This window comes from Poecilia reticulata, chromosome 8 (assembly GCF_904066995.2).
Source record: "Poecilia reticulata chromosome 8, P_reticulata-male-v2, whole genome shotgun sequence".
NCBI lineage: Eukaryota > Metazoa > Chordata > Actinopteri > Cyprinodontiformes > Poeciliidae > Poecilia > Poecilia reticulata.
Genome location: NC_088837.1, coordinates 9,598,423 through 9,612,396, shown reverse-complemented (window position 1 = coordinate 9,612,396; position 13,974 = coordinate 9,598,423). Strand labels below are relative to the sequence as shown.

The 13,974-nt window shown below is 40.0% G+C and overlaps 1 protein-coding gene across 3 annotated transcripts in view; it reads left to right on the top strand.

Annotated features, from left to right (window-relative positions):
• Positions 1-13,974, top strand: part of cacna1ha (calcium channel, voltage-dependent, T type, alpha 1H subunit a) — a 131,252-nt gene that overhangs the window by 82,875 nt on the left and 34,403 nt on the right. For all 3 annotated transcript variants that reach the window (XM_008416667.3, XM_008416668.3, XM_017306279.2), the window contains exons 9-15: positions 1,582-1,820; positions 2,210-2,736; positions 6,145-6,311; positions 6,467-6,661; positions 11,280-11,431; positions 11,556-11,741; positions 13,273-13,390. In XM_008416667.3, coding sequence (XP_008414889.2) covers positions 1,582-1,820; positions 2,210-2,736; positions 6,145-6,311; positions 6,467-6,661; positions 11,280-11,431; positions 11,556-11,741; positions 13,273-13,390 — 1,584 coding nt within the window. The remainder of the gene's footprint in view (positions 1-1,581; positions 1,821-2,209; positions 2,737-6,144; positions 6,312-6,466; positions 6,662-11,279; positions 11,432-11,555; positions 11,742-13,272; positions 13,391-13,974) is intronic.

The window sequence follows — 13,974 nt, the reverse complement described above, 5'->3', positions numbered from 1 at the left end:
ACAACCGAATTGGAGTACCGCTAAGAAGATGATTGATATTGCAAGAGAGAACATTTGATTATTTGTAGAGAAAGATGCAGACGGCAGATCAAAGATGAAAACGAATGATCAGTGCTCCAACAGGGGAAAAAATTACAAAAACAAGACGCTCACTTTTGTAGAAACAGACACGATATTAGTGATATTGGACTTTAAATCTGCTTTGGAGAACCTGGAATAACCTTTTGAAAGGGAGCAGGTGACCTTCCTAAGCTTCCCTCCCAGCATAACTGCCTCTATTAAAACTTGCTGGCTTCTCGCTGTGTGTAATTTGCTGTGATCGTTGTCTTTTGAGAATTTTTCAAACCTTAAAGCCTAGTCTATATTTTATACTGAGCTCCCTTCCAGCTTGCTCTTTCATATAGAAAGTGTTTATTATGCCCTGCAAATAAATAGGTAGTGTAGAGGAGAAAAGGGGCATGAGCAAAAGACCCCTGCAAGAAGAGCTTACAGCAAGCAAATTAAGAAGATGCAGCAACATAATGGGAGAAAAATCTATGCCAAACAATAAATAGGAAAATGAGAGACTTAAGTGGCTTGACTTTGGGTTATGTTTCTGTCGAGTTACACCCTTTTTTTTTTTTTTTTGCCAAGAAAAAAGTGCCAAGAAAAAAGTGGTTAAAAATCTCCTAAGAATGCAGCTTCTGTCCACTATTGTTCTTCATATTGAATTATGAACACTGACCATAACTGAGTCAAATGATCTGCAGTGCTTAAATTTTCTAGTTTGTTTTGCCGTCATTTGTATGAGCTGTCTATGCTTTCACTTGGTCAGCTTATCCTATCAACGTTTGCTATTGTTCCCTTTTATCTCCATTTGTGGAAAAAAAAAAAGCTCTCACTGTGACGGGAGTTCAAAGTCATTAAATATCTTTGTAACCATCTCCACCTCCGTACTTGTGAGTTAATTTGTTTCGCATCTGTACTTTTTTGGGATATTTTTAAATGTTGTCATTGTAACATTGTGTTGAGATCTGGGAGCAATCAGACCTGGATTTGGCTGGTGAACTCTCCAAAAATTGTGGTTAATCACAGAAAATGTATTATTTAGCAAGGTGAGGGGAGGGAAAGCTACTTTTCCAATTTGAGTCGTTTTTTTTTTATGAAATCGTCATGTTTTGTGATGCTTTCATAAATGCTTTCTGCATTTACTTAGGTTGTCTTTGTCCGATTTTGACATTTATTGAATGTTCTGCTTCACGCAAGTGTGATCAAACAACAAAATCAGGCGATACCTGTAAGGGTGAAAAATGTTTTTGACAGCTGTGTATGTGCAGTATTAACTTTGAATTTAATTTCAATACTCTAGTAAAAGTGATTGTCACTATGTTGCTTTTCAACAGCCAATCAAAATCACAACAATTTCTTAGATGAGATATTAATCTTAAAAGTCTTTGATTGACTTTTGCATTCTAGCTACTTTCAGGTTGTGTGCATCAATAAATCAGTCATCATGTGTGGTTTGTGTTGTTTCTGAGCTGAAAACGACAACACGCCGAGGCTTGCATTGTTCCACATCTCCTTTTAACTTTCTCCAACCAGGTGGGCTCTTTCTTCATGATCAATTTGTGCCTCGTGGTCATCGCCACCCAGTTTTCTGAGACGAAGCAAAGAGAGAACGCCCTGATGAGGGAGCAGCGTGCCCGCTACATGTCGAATGACTCGACTCTGGCCAGTTACAGTGAGCCAGGCTCGTGCTACGAGGAGATGCTACGATATATCAGTCACCTATACAGGAAGTTCAGGCGCAGGCTGCAGAGGATGTACTACGGATGGCACAGGTATGGTCTAGGCTTCTTCCTGTTTCTAAATGAAATTCACTTGAGTCATGAAGTAGACAACATTATTTCAGTTTGTTCAAATAACTGGTTTGATTTACAAAGCCAGATAACTACCTTGATGTACATTGTCATAGAAACAGGGAGCTAACAACCGCTTAGCTGGGCTCCATGATCCAACCACCAGTTCTAGAAAAAAATTTTTCCATCTTCAGGCTTGATTAAAAGTTGTCGCCAAGAACGCATGCAAGCTCAGGCCAAAGTTTAGTACTGGTTTTTAGTTTACTGAAATATAATGTAAATAAATCCAAGCTTTTTACTCCTTTCATTCACCAACGGGTGGACGTTTCTTTCTCCATGATCTCTAATGTATTTTTTTCTCTTTCGATCAGCAAACGGCGCAAAAAGGTGAACCCTAACGGCAGCGGGATCGGCAGCAACAGTGGTGGAAATGGACACGGCCTAGGTTCCAGCAGGGGATCGGGACCTGGCACTGCACTGTGGCTGCGGCCAATTCACAACCTCCTGCAGCACCATCAGCACCAACACTGTCACCTCAGCAACGGCGGGCAGCACACGGCAAACACCACAGTCGCCGAGCACACGGACCAGGAAGGCCACGCTGAAGGGGTGGAGGCGCTGGAGATGAAGACCCTTTCTGTTCCGAGGGGAAGTACAAACGGAAGCGGCGACGGTCCTGCCGTCGTCTCTCAGGGAATGGGAGCGCTGCTCGGGCGACTGAACGGGGGCATGAACTATCCCACCATTCTGCCGTCTTTCGTGTGCAGCTACAGCAGTAAAACGCCACCTCCCCACTCGAAGCAGTGCGGCCGCAGTCCGGAGCAACACCCATTGAACCACCCAGCGTCCGAGCACACGGAGCCGCTGAACAAGCTTTACCAGCTCATGGGGCAGCACAGTAAGAAAAAAAAGAAAATAAAACACACACACACAATGCAGACATATAGGCAAAAAATAAATAAGGCATTGATAAAAGGTTGGAATTAACTTTATACATACTTTCTTCTTTAAATACATTCTTCATGTATCAATGTCCGGAGTGATACAGTGATCAGTTCAGAGAGGTGGATAAAAGGCTTGGATTCAGTGGGTCAACACAGTGTACTGAACGTATCAGAGACTTGGGAAATTAAGCAGAGCAAAGCAGCATGAGCACAAGCAGGTATGCATGGGTATCTACAAAAAAAACAAAACAAAGGAGGATGAAAAAGAAGAGGTTCAAAGGAGAAGCATAAAGTATTAAAGATGAGGTAGCCAGGGAGAGAGACCATGAGAAGAGGGCGTAGAGAGAAAAATAAATTAGATTAGTAAAAAAACAGAAGCTCTCAGGAGACAGCATGAAGAAGAGATGGAAAACGATGGAGAACAACCACTGTGTGTTACATAAGAAAAGAAAAGAAAAAAAGCAGAGGAAAGATGATAGACTTGTCTGTTCATGTCCTGATGGGGTGAGACTGTTAGTGACAACCTGCTCGTTCTCACACTGCTGACTGCTGACACTCTAAACGTGATTAAGTGTGCGTAGATTAGTGCCTGGTGGAAGAGAGCCATTATTTTGTGGCGTGTGATACTTTCAAGTAAGATATTAGTGACGAAAGGGAAAGGGCAGAAAAACCAGGGGCTAGAATACATCAGAGGTTCCAGTATTTTTTTTTTTTTTTTTTGCGCTTTTTCTCAACATCCTTGGGATGTTGGGGACAGGTATCATGGGAAAGTCAATTAAGACTAAGTAGTTGCTGTTTCTTCAGGCTGGCCTGAAAGAGGAGCCACCTTTAAAGCAATGCATCCTCTTTTTTTGTGTGTTTATGCCATGTGAACTATATCAGCAAAACACATATCGGTAAAAATCTTTGAGGATTTCCAATCTGATTAGCTTGTCTGATCAGCGGCTCGCTTCTAAGCTCTGCAGGATGGGATCCATGAAACTGGAGGTCATGCCACCCATTTGTAGTCATTGAGGAGCCATTGTGCTTTAAGGGTTAGCAGTGGCTTCGTGGAAACCTGTAAAACCAGCAGCAGTCAATCCAGAAGTCATACCCACTACATAATGGCAGTATATTTGAATCTTATAGGTCAACCAAGAGGAATTCCAGATGAATTCAAAGCACAACATGAACTTCGTGCAGGTTTTGAATCTATCTTACTTTGGATCACAATTAACAAAAATGTTGAATGGATTAACTATGTTTACTAAAACCAACAGAGAATGATCAACTTCACAACTTTTGCATCCGTCTTCCAGTACAGCTTTCTTGTGTGCTCTATGTAACATCAACAGAAGGCTGTACCATTTCTCCATTTGCTACAAAAATGAAGGGTGTGTGTTAATTTCAGTCACCTGTTTGGTAACACTTTTTGCCTCATCGAGTTTTCCTTATGTATTCTCCTTCGCCGTATCCACTTGCCAAGCTAGCGGGATGAACTCGTTAAATCTGCCGATGCAGCACTTTGTCTACTCGCTCAAGAAACATACAAACTGCAAATTTTGCTGACGGAACTACTTTTATTCTCTATTGTAAAATAGTTTCAACACACAGACTGTAGTAGCAGCAACAATGAGAAGGCACTCTTTCGAGATCCCATGCATTCATGTTTTCAGCCCCCCTCCACTTCCTCCCACACACCAACCTACACACACCTTCTGGGTCTTTTCCCGGTTTGTAAATTCTTTACTTTTGCTAAACCATCTCCAACCCAAGCCCTTCTTAGAAGCACTTACTCTGGCTGTGAAATGTAAAACTAACCAAACAAGGCAACAATCTAGGATTGTAGGAAACATAATTTCAGGTAGCATGTCCATTCTTTCAAGATTTTGATTCAAACTAGAACAATACATCAGCAGCTAAAACTTTGACTACTGACAGACTTTAAAATATGGCACAGATTCTTGTTACACTATTTATCCCAGGCAGCATTCTGAAAAAAAATAAATGAAACAAATTACCTGCTGTTTAAGCTGCTTTTAAAGAGCTGATGTTTCCAGTCGCTAAGCTCGGCTTCTGTTCGTTTTCAGCTGTGCTCTGCATTTTCTCCACACTGACTTTAAGTCAGAGAACAGAAGGTGAGTGCAGATACCCAGACTGATGATGAAGGATGAACTTGCAGTGCTTACCGTGACGGCTAGTGTCTGTTGGCTCTGTGTGGGGGGAAAAAAAACCCCAACCTTTTAGCTTTGTGTGCAGAAGTTCAGGTATTACATTACAAGGTCTAACAATGGCTTTTTTTTATTATTCTAACACAAATGTCAAAATATTAATATACCTTAAAATAGCAACAGCACTGACCTTAAATTGAACCTCAAATCCAAACCAAATGTACATATTTTTCATATCAGGCTTAAGGTGCTGCTCTCTGCACTGGTACGGTTTTGGAAATTGTGGTCTCGGCCTTATGGGCCTCTGTTAACCGTAATTGAATAACCTCCACTCTACCTTTATTCCCTAATTTCCTGAAAATATGTCTGAAAAACTGAAGTTGTCAAGACCTCTCGCAGCACTCCGTCGCTGTAGAGTTAAGTGACAGAAGGCTTGTTATTTGAAATTTCTTAACCCTTGTGTGGCCTTAAGAGACGGGGGTCATTTAGACCCCACGGTTTTGTACTCTGTGGTCTGGCAGGGTCTCACTGACTCTGTGTGAGCTTTTATATAGCAGGAGGGTCATAAGATACAGGAGGGGTGGGGACAAAAAAAAAGTCCTCATTAAGGTGCTTACTTAGGCTGACTGCACCCAATAATCAAAAGACAACATTTACAAGGAAAGGACTAAAAGAACAATATCAAGGGTTGTGAAGCTCATGTTGCAACCTGGTCACAATCAAACAAGCAGCAAGAAAGTCAAATAGTTGAATTTTCAACTCCAGTTTTAAGATTTTAAACGGGGCTGTACTGCTTGCTTCAAAACTTTTGATAGCAGTAAAACAAGCAACATTTCACTTCAAGATTTTATCATTCGCTCTGAGGATACTGGCATCCACTTTCCCTTCCACAACTGCTGATTAATGGGTGGTTGTGGAATAAAGCCTACTAATGCCACAGAATATATATATATATATAGATGTCCATAAAGGCCACTTGTGCCAAAAATAATAAAAGTCAGCATATTTTATTATTTTATTTTGCTAACTTTAAGTACCAAATAGACTGTTTAACCTTCAAAATGTAAATTAGATTTTTTTAAACAGCTATTGCCAGCAGTACTCATAATGCAAGTATAAATAACTAAAAATCCAAAGAGCCCACAGGATGAAAACAGCCATAAATATTCCTTCGGCAGAGTTCTGACCATTCCTATCACTTCCTATCTAAAGGTCGCCAGAGGCTGTTGATCCAGCTGGCAGGCGTCGTGCCCAGCCCTCTGCTTTTGGAGCTACTTAGCTGCCCTCTGTGTGCCCGCAGCCTTGAGACCCTGGAACTGGAACTAGGAGACCTGGAGGGGGGCAAAGGAGAGGCTGATGGACTCCGCGACTTCCAGCAGGTCAGGATTAGGTGTCAATACTGTCGGGAACGTAGTAAACTCAGATAACGTGTTGGTTTGTTCCTAGCATGTAAGCTTTGAGCATCGTTTCATGTATTTTTAAAGGATTGGTAATCACTGAATATTGATTACGTCATGAAACGTCTTCCTTTCAGGGGGGCGATCTACCTGGAATCAGAAGTCTGTTCCGACGCCGGGGGGTTGTTGCGTGCAGGAACGGAGCTGTCCAGGCCTGGAGAGACTTCAGGGAAAAGTTGAGGAGAATAGTGGAAAGTAAATACTTCAACCGGGGGATTATGATCGCCATCCTCGTCAATACCCTCAGCATGGGAATAGAGTACCACGAACAGGTGAGATTCACAATGTGTGTCTGCGCGATGTATTGTCTGTAAGTATTGTTTGGAGCATAAAACCAGGGTCACTAAACCATGACAAGAGTTCAACTTTATTTGTATGCGTGGAACAAAAATGCCGACCAAAGTGCTTGACGGCAAGTTACCAAAAGAAAAGAGGAAAAAAATAAAAGAAAAAAATAAAAGAACACATCAGAAAGTTTTTAAATGTTTCTTTTCATATAAACAACCATGGAGTACAGATGTGTCTTAGATGAGTCTTAAAATCAAAACAAACTAATATAGCACTTGTTCTCATACGTAAAAACACCCTGACATGAGTTAGGTGTCAGGTTCCTGGCTTGTGTTGTATTTTTTTTTTATTCTTTCTGGCTGACGCTTGGATTGTAGGGGTCCTCGGATGTGATTCACGCCGGGTTTTTTTGTTTTGTTTATTTCCCTCCTCTTCGCTGTCCTCGCCTCAGTCTCCTTCAGTTTTCTCTCACGGCAAAATGTGTGCACTTTTGTCTTTGTGATGTAAACATGGGGAAAGACTGGGAGAGCCGTTGCCTTTTTAGGGCAATACTACATCCATGTAAACACACTGAAGTGTTATTTATGAGCTCCTTCTCACTGTAGCACCCATCTACCTCCATTTGTGACACCTAGCCAATTCTTTTTCAGCCTGACAGTGTAAATCTGTCCATAGAGGCTCTATGAATGTAGGAGACCTTGAACTGATGGCGTGCCCAGTTAGTGTGTTTTGATTGTGTATATTAGACTGATTCAAACTTGGAGGTAGACTTGTTTTTATGTTTTTTTTTTCACTGTAAGTCAATACTGCGTAAGCTTTTTTCAAAGCTAATAAACTTGCCATTTTCAATGTAAGAAGTTCCCTTTAGTGAGAAATTATCAAATTAAAAAAATTCACAGTGGAGTTTATTTTATTTTGTTTTCCACAGGTAGGGCACATTAAATTGCATCCTAATCCTAACATCAGTTGCCCCTAATGGCTCGCCACAGTAAGAATATTTTATTCTTACACAAATTGTTTTAATTTGTTCTTCTGTTAACATTTTTTGCTCTATGCGGTACCTGGGATGCTGCCAGAAGTTGTGGACTTCATGGATTTTGTAACCAAATGTTGTTTGCCAGCCTAACACACAGCTTTTATTAGTAGATTTCATCGAACTAACTAAGCAACTAAAGAGTTACTTCCTCTCTTACTTCAAAATGAAAGTCTCAAACATTGATAGAGGGTGGTAAGCTTTACCTATGACTCATATTAACCTTGTTTTGCCAGACAAAGTAAATCTTTCCAGAGGCAGACGTTACTTTAAAATGTCAGACATTACTTGTGTGCTCAAATGTAGTGTCTTCAATTTACATCACTTCTAGTAAGTGTCATATTGATACCAAATATGTAATTTTATTGTCAATAAGTCTGATTTGTTGAGGGATACAGTCTATTGTGATGGTATTGATAATGTAATTATATTGGGATTAAATCCAAAGGAAAACATCAAAAAGAACCAGAAAAAAATATTAGATAACTGACTTGATATGAATTGTTGTTTCTGTCTTAGACTGATGTGCCTCTTTGTGTTTGTCCCATAAGCCAAAATACATAATCAACATCACAACTCTTTGCTTTGCAACAAAAGCCGGATGTGTGGGTTTGAATCTCTCCTTTTGTTCTGATTTTCATCTTTATATCCAAAAAGCAAGGTCAAATTCAGAGCTGTTTAAGATGATTAAAATTCAAAATCTAACCTCTTGTGCATTGGTAACAATGTTGTGTTTAGACGCACCGTTGTGTATGAAAGTGCTTGTCTAATAAAGACAGTTTAGAATCATTACCTCTGAGGGAACATAGTACTAAATGAAATGATGCTGATGTTAAAATAATAGCACAATCACTAAATCCTGCTTTTCTGATCCTTAAACTATCCCAGTGTTGCTTTTTGTGCAGTGTTGTCTTTTTACCAGGCCAGGGGGTGGAAATGAGTTTTGCCCAAATAGTTCTGGATCATAAAAAAAATTATAATAAATAATCAGCAAAACAACTCAAGCATTGACGTGTCATTATCTTCAGCTCACATGTTTGTGCCTTTTCAGCTGTTTTGCATTGGTTTGACCTACTTTGTGAGTCATAGTGTTGCCACTGAATGGACTGTAAAGTGTCATTGAAAGATGAATATACATAAGCCCACTCAAACTGCTATTTGGAGTGGGGGGTTTTAGTATTTTACTACCAAGAAAACCAGCAGTCCTCATGGATTCAGTTGGTACTGTCATTTATGTGTAATTTAACACACAAGTAAAAAAAAAAAACAAAGAAAAAAATGAAAGAAAAAGTATTTCTTTGGCATTAAGCTGAGGCTGCTGCACAGTGGCGCAGTTGGTAGAGCTGTTGCCTTGCAGCAAGAAGGTTCTGGGTTCGATTCCCGGCCTGGGGTCTTTCTGCATGGAGTTTGCATGTTCTCCCTGTGCGTGCGTGGGTTTTCTCCGGGTACTCCGGTTTCCTCCCACAGTCCAAAAACATGGCTGTCAGGTTAATTGGCCTCTCCAAATTGCCCCTAGGTGTGAGTGTGTGTGTGCATGGTTGTGTGTCCTGTGTGTCTCTGTGTTGCCCTGCGACAGACTGGCGACCTGTCCAGGGTGACCCCGCCTCTCGCCCGAAACGTTAGCTGGAGATGGGCACCAGCAACCCTCCCGACCCCACTGAGGGAAAAAGGGTGCAAGAAAATGGATGGATGGATGGATTAAGCTGAGGCTGTGTTGCTGTTGCTGAGGTTCTACAGTTCACAACAATAATAATATTACCGCCACATTTTATTTGTCTGGACTTTTAATAAAACTGAGACACTTTTCAAGGAGAAAGCAATTATATAACATGAGCATGAATAAAAGCATTACCACTAATGACAAGTGAAACACAGACACAGATTCAAATGTTACTGTATGTGGAAGCTCTGATATTAAAAATCTGTCTGATCCATTCAAAGAAACGGCCAACATGTTAACTTTCTGGCCAGGCCACCCAGACTCCTGGCCAGATACATTTATGTGCCTTTTGCAGCAAGACGGAGTGACTGCAGAGGCGACTAAAGACACATTAGCGAGAAACTTCAGAACCATTCGAAGAGCCTATAGACGGTTTAAAGCGAAACAGGCTTCACCTTGAGTGTTCGTCTTCTTCTTGGAACTAGTGCTCGACCTGTATCCGTTTAATATGGCCTATCTTTGTTTTTGAGTGGCAGAATCTGCAGGGGAATCAAAAATTGCCTGATGTAAAAGTGAGGGGAAATGTCCTTCTCTGTCCTGACCCTAAAATTATGGTTATGCTAATGTGTCACGTTCCCGTTTCTGAAACCAGTTCGATTTTGTGTTGCCGTTCGCCATCAGTGATGCTGCACTCTGCAGCACACAATTCGTAACGCTGCTCGATTCCACGCAGCTTATGAAGAATCCAGATGTAAAACCAGTTAATCATATTGCATATATATTTTCAGGGTGATGGAGAAACAGAATTACCCATGGGACTAAAAGGGTAATTCGGATCTGTCATAATAGGATTTTTGTAAATTAATCCCTTCCGCTTTAGTCTTAAACATTTTCCTTCTCCTTTTCTGTCTCCACTGGTCTGGACTCGGCATCGCCAAGCGCAAGGACCAGAGTTTGTTGATCCCCACATGAAAAGAAACGCAATATCTTTTAACGAGTCTTCCTTGCATGACATGAGATGATTTATTTATTCTTTTTTTTTTTTTTTTTTTGGGGGGGGGATCTCAGGCTTCAGGGCTTCACCCACTTTGAGGCAGAAAGCAGAGTTTAAGAATTTATGATTTATAATTAAGAAAGATTCAGTCATATGGGGATCATAATTATTCATTACATGTAAATCTTTGCGACTGCATAAAGCTCGTTGCCTAGAGCCGATGATACTGTCCAGCTGAAAAACTGGCAGCAAAATATAAGAAGCAAAAAAGATCAAAATGATGCAACTGAAATTTCTGCAGAAGTGGGTTCTTAAAAATATATTTGTAGAGTTTGAACTGTTTTTACTGCTTGCAATGTTGAATGTGCTTGCATTTTTTATATGTCCAAATGAACCTTCCTGTCCTGAATATATTTCCAAATATAAAACAAAGAGGTTAATATCTCAGTGTTTTTCTTGTGTGCATGAGGGCTTTTTCCTAAGGCAAAAGTGTAAACAAATTTGTTACACTACTTACGAGAACCTATTCAAAAACCTTTACTCAACCCACACACGGTTCCATAATGCATTTAGCTGAGTCAAAAATTGCTGAATTTTTCATAAAAGAATTGAATACATCCTTTATGAGGGGCAGAAGGAGGCTCAGTCAACTCTTTTCTGGATCATTGACCATACTGTGAGGTGAGTGCAGTAAATCAACAGTGATGTATCGGTGCGGCTGGAACTCTCCGATTGATGTGGCCTGACCGCAGCTCTGAACTTGATTGATAATTTCTCTGTTCAGATCACAAGGAGCCAAAAGAGTTTTAGAGTTCAACGATAAGAGAGTATTTATTCGTTTTTTGTCTGTTTAATTTTTTTTTCCTCTCGTCTCTGCTTTTCACTTTTAATCTCTCTCTTTCTTTCTCCCTCCAGCCCGATGAATTGACTGATGTGTTGGAGATTAGCAACATTGTTTTCACCAGCATGTTTGTGCTGGAGATGGGCTTCATGCTGCTGGCTTTTGGGTTGTTTGGATACATCAGAAACCCTTACAACATCTTTGACAGCATTATCGTCATCATAAGGTAATGTTACTCCATAACAATTTTCTAATCTTGATTTTTACAGATTTTTAAAAGCATTCACTTGTTCATTTCACAGACGAGTTGTTGTTTTTTTCTTTTTGTTTGTTTTGTTTATGTTTGTCAGTGTGTGGGAGATAATAGGTCAATCGGACGGAGGGTTGTCGGTCCTGCGGACGTTTCGCCTGTTGCGAGTCCTGAAGCTCGTACGCTTTCTGCCGGCCCTGAGGAGGCAGCTGGTGGTGCTGATGAAGACCATGGACAACGTGGCCACCTTCTGCATGCTGCTGATGCTCTTCATCTTCACTTTCAGGTGCAGAAACGGGGAAATCTGCTGCCCCTCCTGTTTGTTTGTCCATGAATTGTTGCCGTTGCTTTCATCCTGTAAACACATTGAGACACGGACAAGTTTGCTAGCATGATTTCATACAGAAAGTATGAAGTACAAATTTATGACGGTTTATACAAGAACAAATTGAGACATACAAATTTTTGTATTTAAACAAAATCACTTATGGGTAACCATGATATTTTACCTCACACACCTTTAGCCAGAAGGATAACATAATCCTCTATCATTTCACACAATTACAGCATACAGTTGCACATTGCACTTTTCAGATAACTGGTTCTCAAATTTATTATAACAAATACCAATCGACTATAGAGCAGCTTATTCAGACAGACTCAATGAAACCGTTGGACAACTTGACATATTTTTATTTATTTTTTCAATTTACTGTGGCATGTCACAGAAAACACTTCAAGATCCAAGATGATTCACACACACACACACGCGCACACACACACACGCACACACACACACACACACACGCACACACACACACACGCACACACACACACACACAGTGCCTAAACATCCTTTGAGGAACATATTGAAAGACTTTGAGGAACATATTGAAAGATTGTTGGAATGGGTGTCGTTATTTCCAGACAGCACGGTCCCTGAACACCTCAATTAGGAAATTCCACTGGTTTTGAATGAGTACATTGGTAAGTTTGTTTCAATATCATTCCCAGATCCAAGATTTGAACATCTGTGGTAAATAAAACAGAGTTTAAGCAGCCACCATCATCCTTGTGAACTATTATAATACACAACTAATATGCTTGCAAACAGTAATGCCTGAGATTGTCATTGTAAAACTGAAGGTAGCCTAAATATGATCAAGTCGAGAAGAATGACAAAATTGCTAAAAAGCTATAAAATCTCAACCGTCTACAGCTGAATTAGCTCGCAGAGTATGCACAGTCTGTCTGAGTCTGGTCTGACACAGATGACATTATTTATGTTAAAGTCTTAGAAGATTTTAGAAGATCCATATTTTACGCTTGTGATGGTAGGACAAAAAATAAAATTTTGTCTGGAATCTATCCATAACAACCAGTCAGTAAGCGGGATGACTGCTTTAGAGAGTCAGTGACCCTCAGCATGCCATCTTTTGCTCCAGTTCTCTAACCAAGTGAGGCTTAAAGAGTTTTTTAAGAATCCAACTCATTCTGTTTGGACAAGATGAACACGGATCCTTATCCAGGCTAGTGACATGTGGCCAAGAGGTTTTCTGCATCACATCATTACCATGAGGAAACTGAAAGTTATAGATTATAAATGGGAAGTTTCTAAAAACTCTGGTCAAGTGTTTTAAGCGAACTTAAGGGGTATTAACAATTGTTCCACCATGTATTTTAACATCTTTAGTGTGAGATCACTCAAAAAAAGATACATTTATTTTGATTGGATTCCTTTATTTTAGCGGTGCCATCAACATTGTCTGCTCCTGTGCATTCAGAGGGTCTTTAATGCATATCTTGTGTTTCCGCAGTATACTCGGCATGCATCTCTTTGGATGTAAATTCAGTCAAAGAATGGAGAACGGGGACACCATTCCTGATCGCAAAAACTTTGACTCTCTTCTCTGGGCCATTGTCACTGTATTCCAGGTGAGTTTTTCTATTTCCCTTGTGTTTACTCCCCTGTTTTAGGCAATTTTTTTCTGAATTTCATTCTTAACATAACATTGTAGATAATGACACCAGCTTCAGCCAGGATCTTCACAAGATATTTAAATTTTTGTTCTCCATTGGTGTAAAATGACATCTGAACTTTCTTTCCCAATTTGTAATCTAAGTGTTTGTAGCTTCTTGGTTTGTATGATTTAATGAAAAGTTATTTTTCTCACTTTACTGGTAAATAGAAATAATTTTGGATCTGATCTAATCAAGAACCCTTTAGTCTTGATTTATTGTCAGTGAGGGGAAAATGTCTTTTTTTATAGGGTATTTACATGTCTATCTTTAGTTATGCATTACCCAATTGGCTAGTTATCTTGATCTCTCTTTAAAATAATCCTCAAACATTGCACTGAGTTTTTCCTAATCTCAAAGAAATGGAAATAGCTAAATAAATCAGCACAGTGTTTGCACAGTAAACACACAAGAAATACAGTAGGAACATTGTGTGTCCTTCCTTTGTTTTACTTAGGCATCCCAGATCAAATCACATGTCAATACAACTCCAAAGGGTC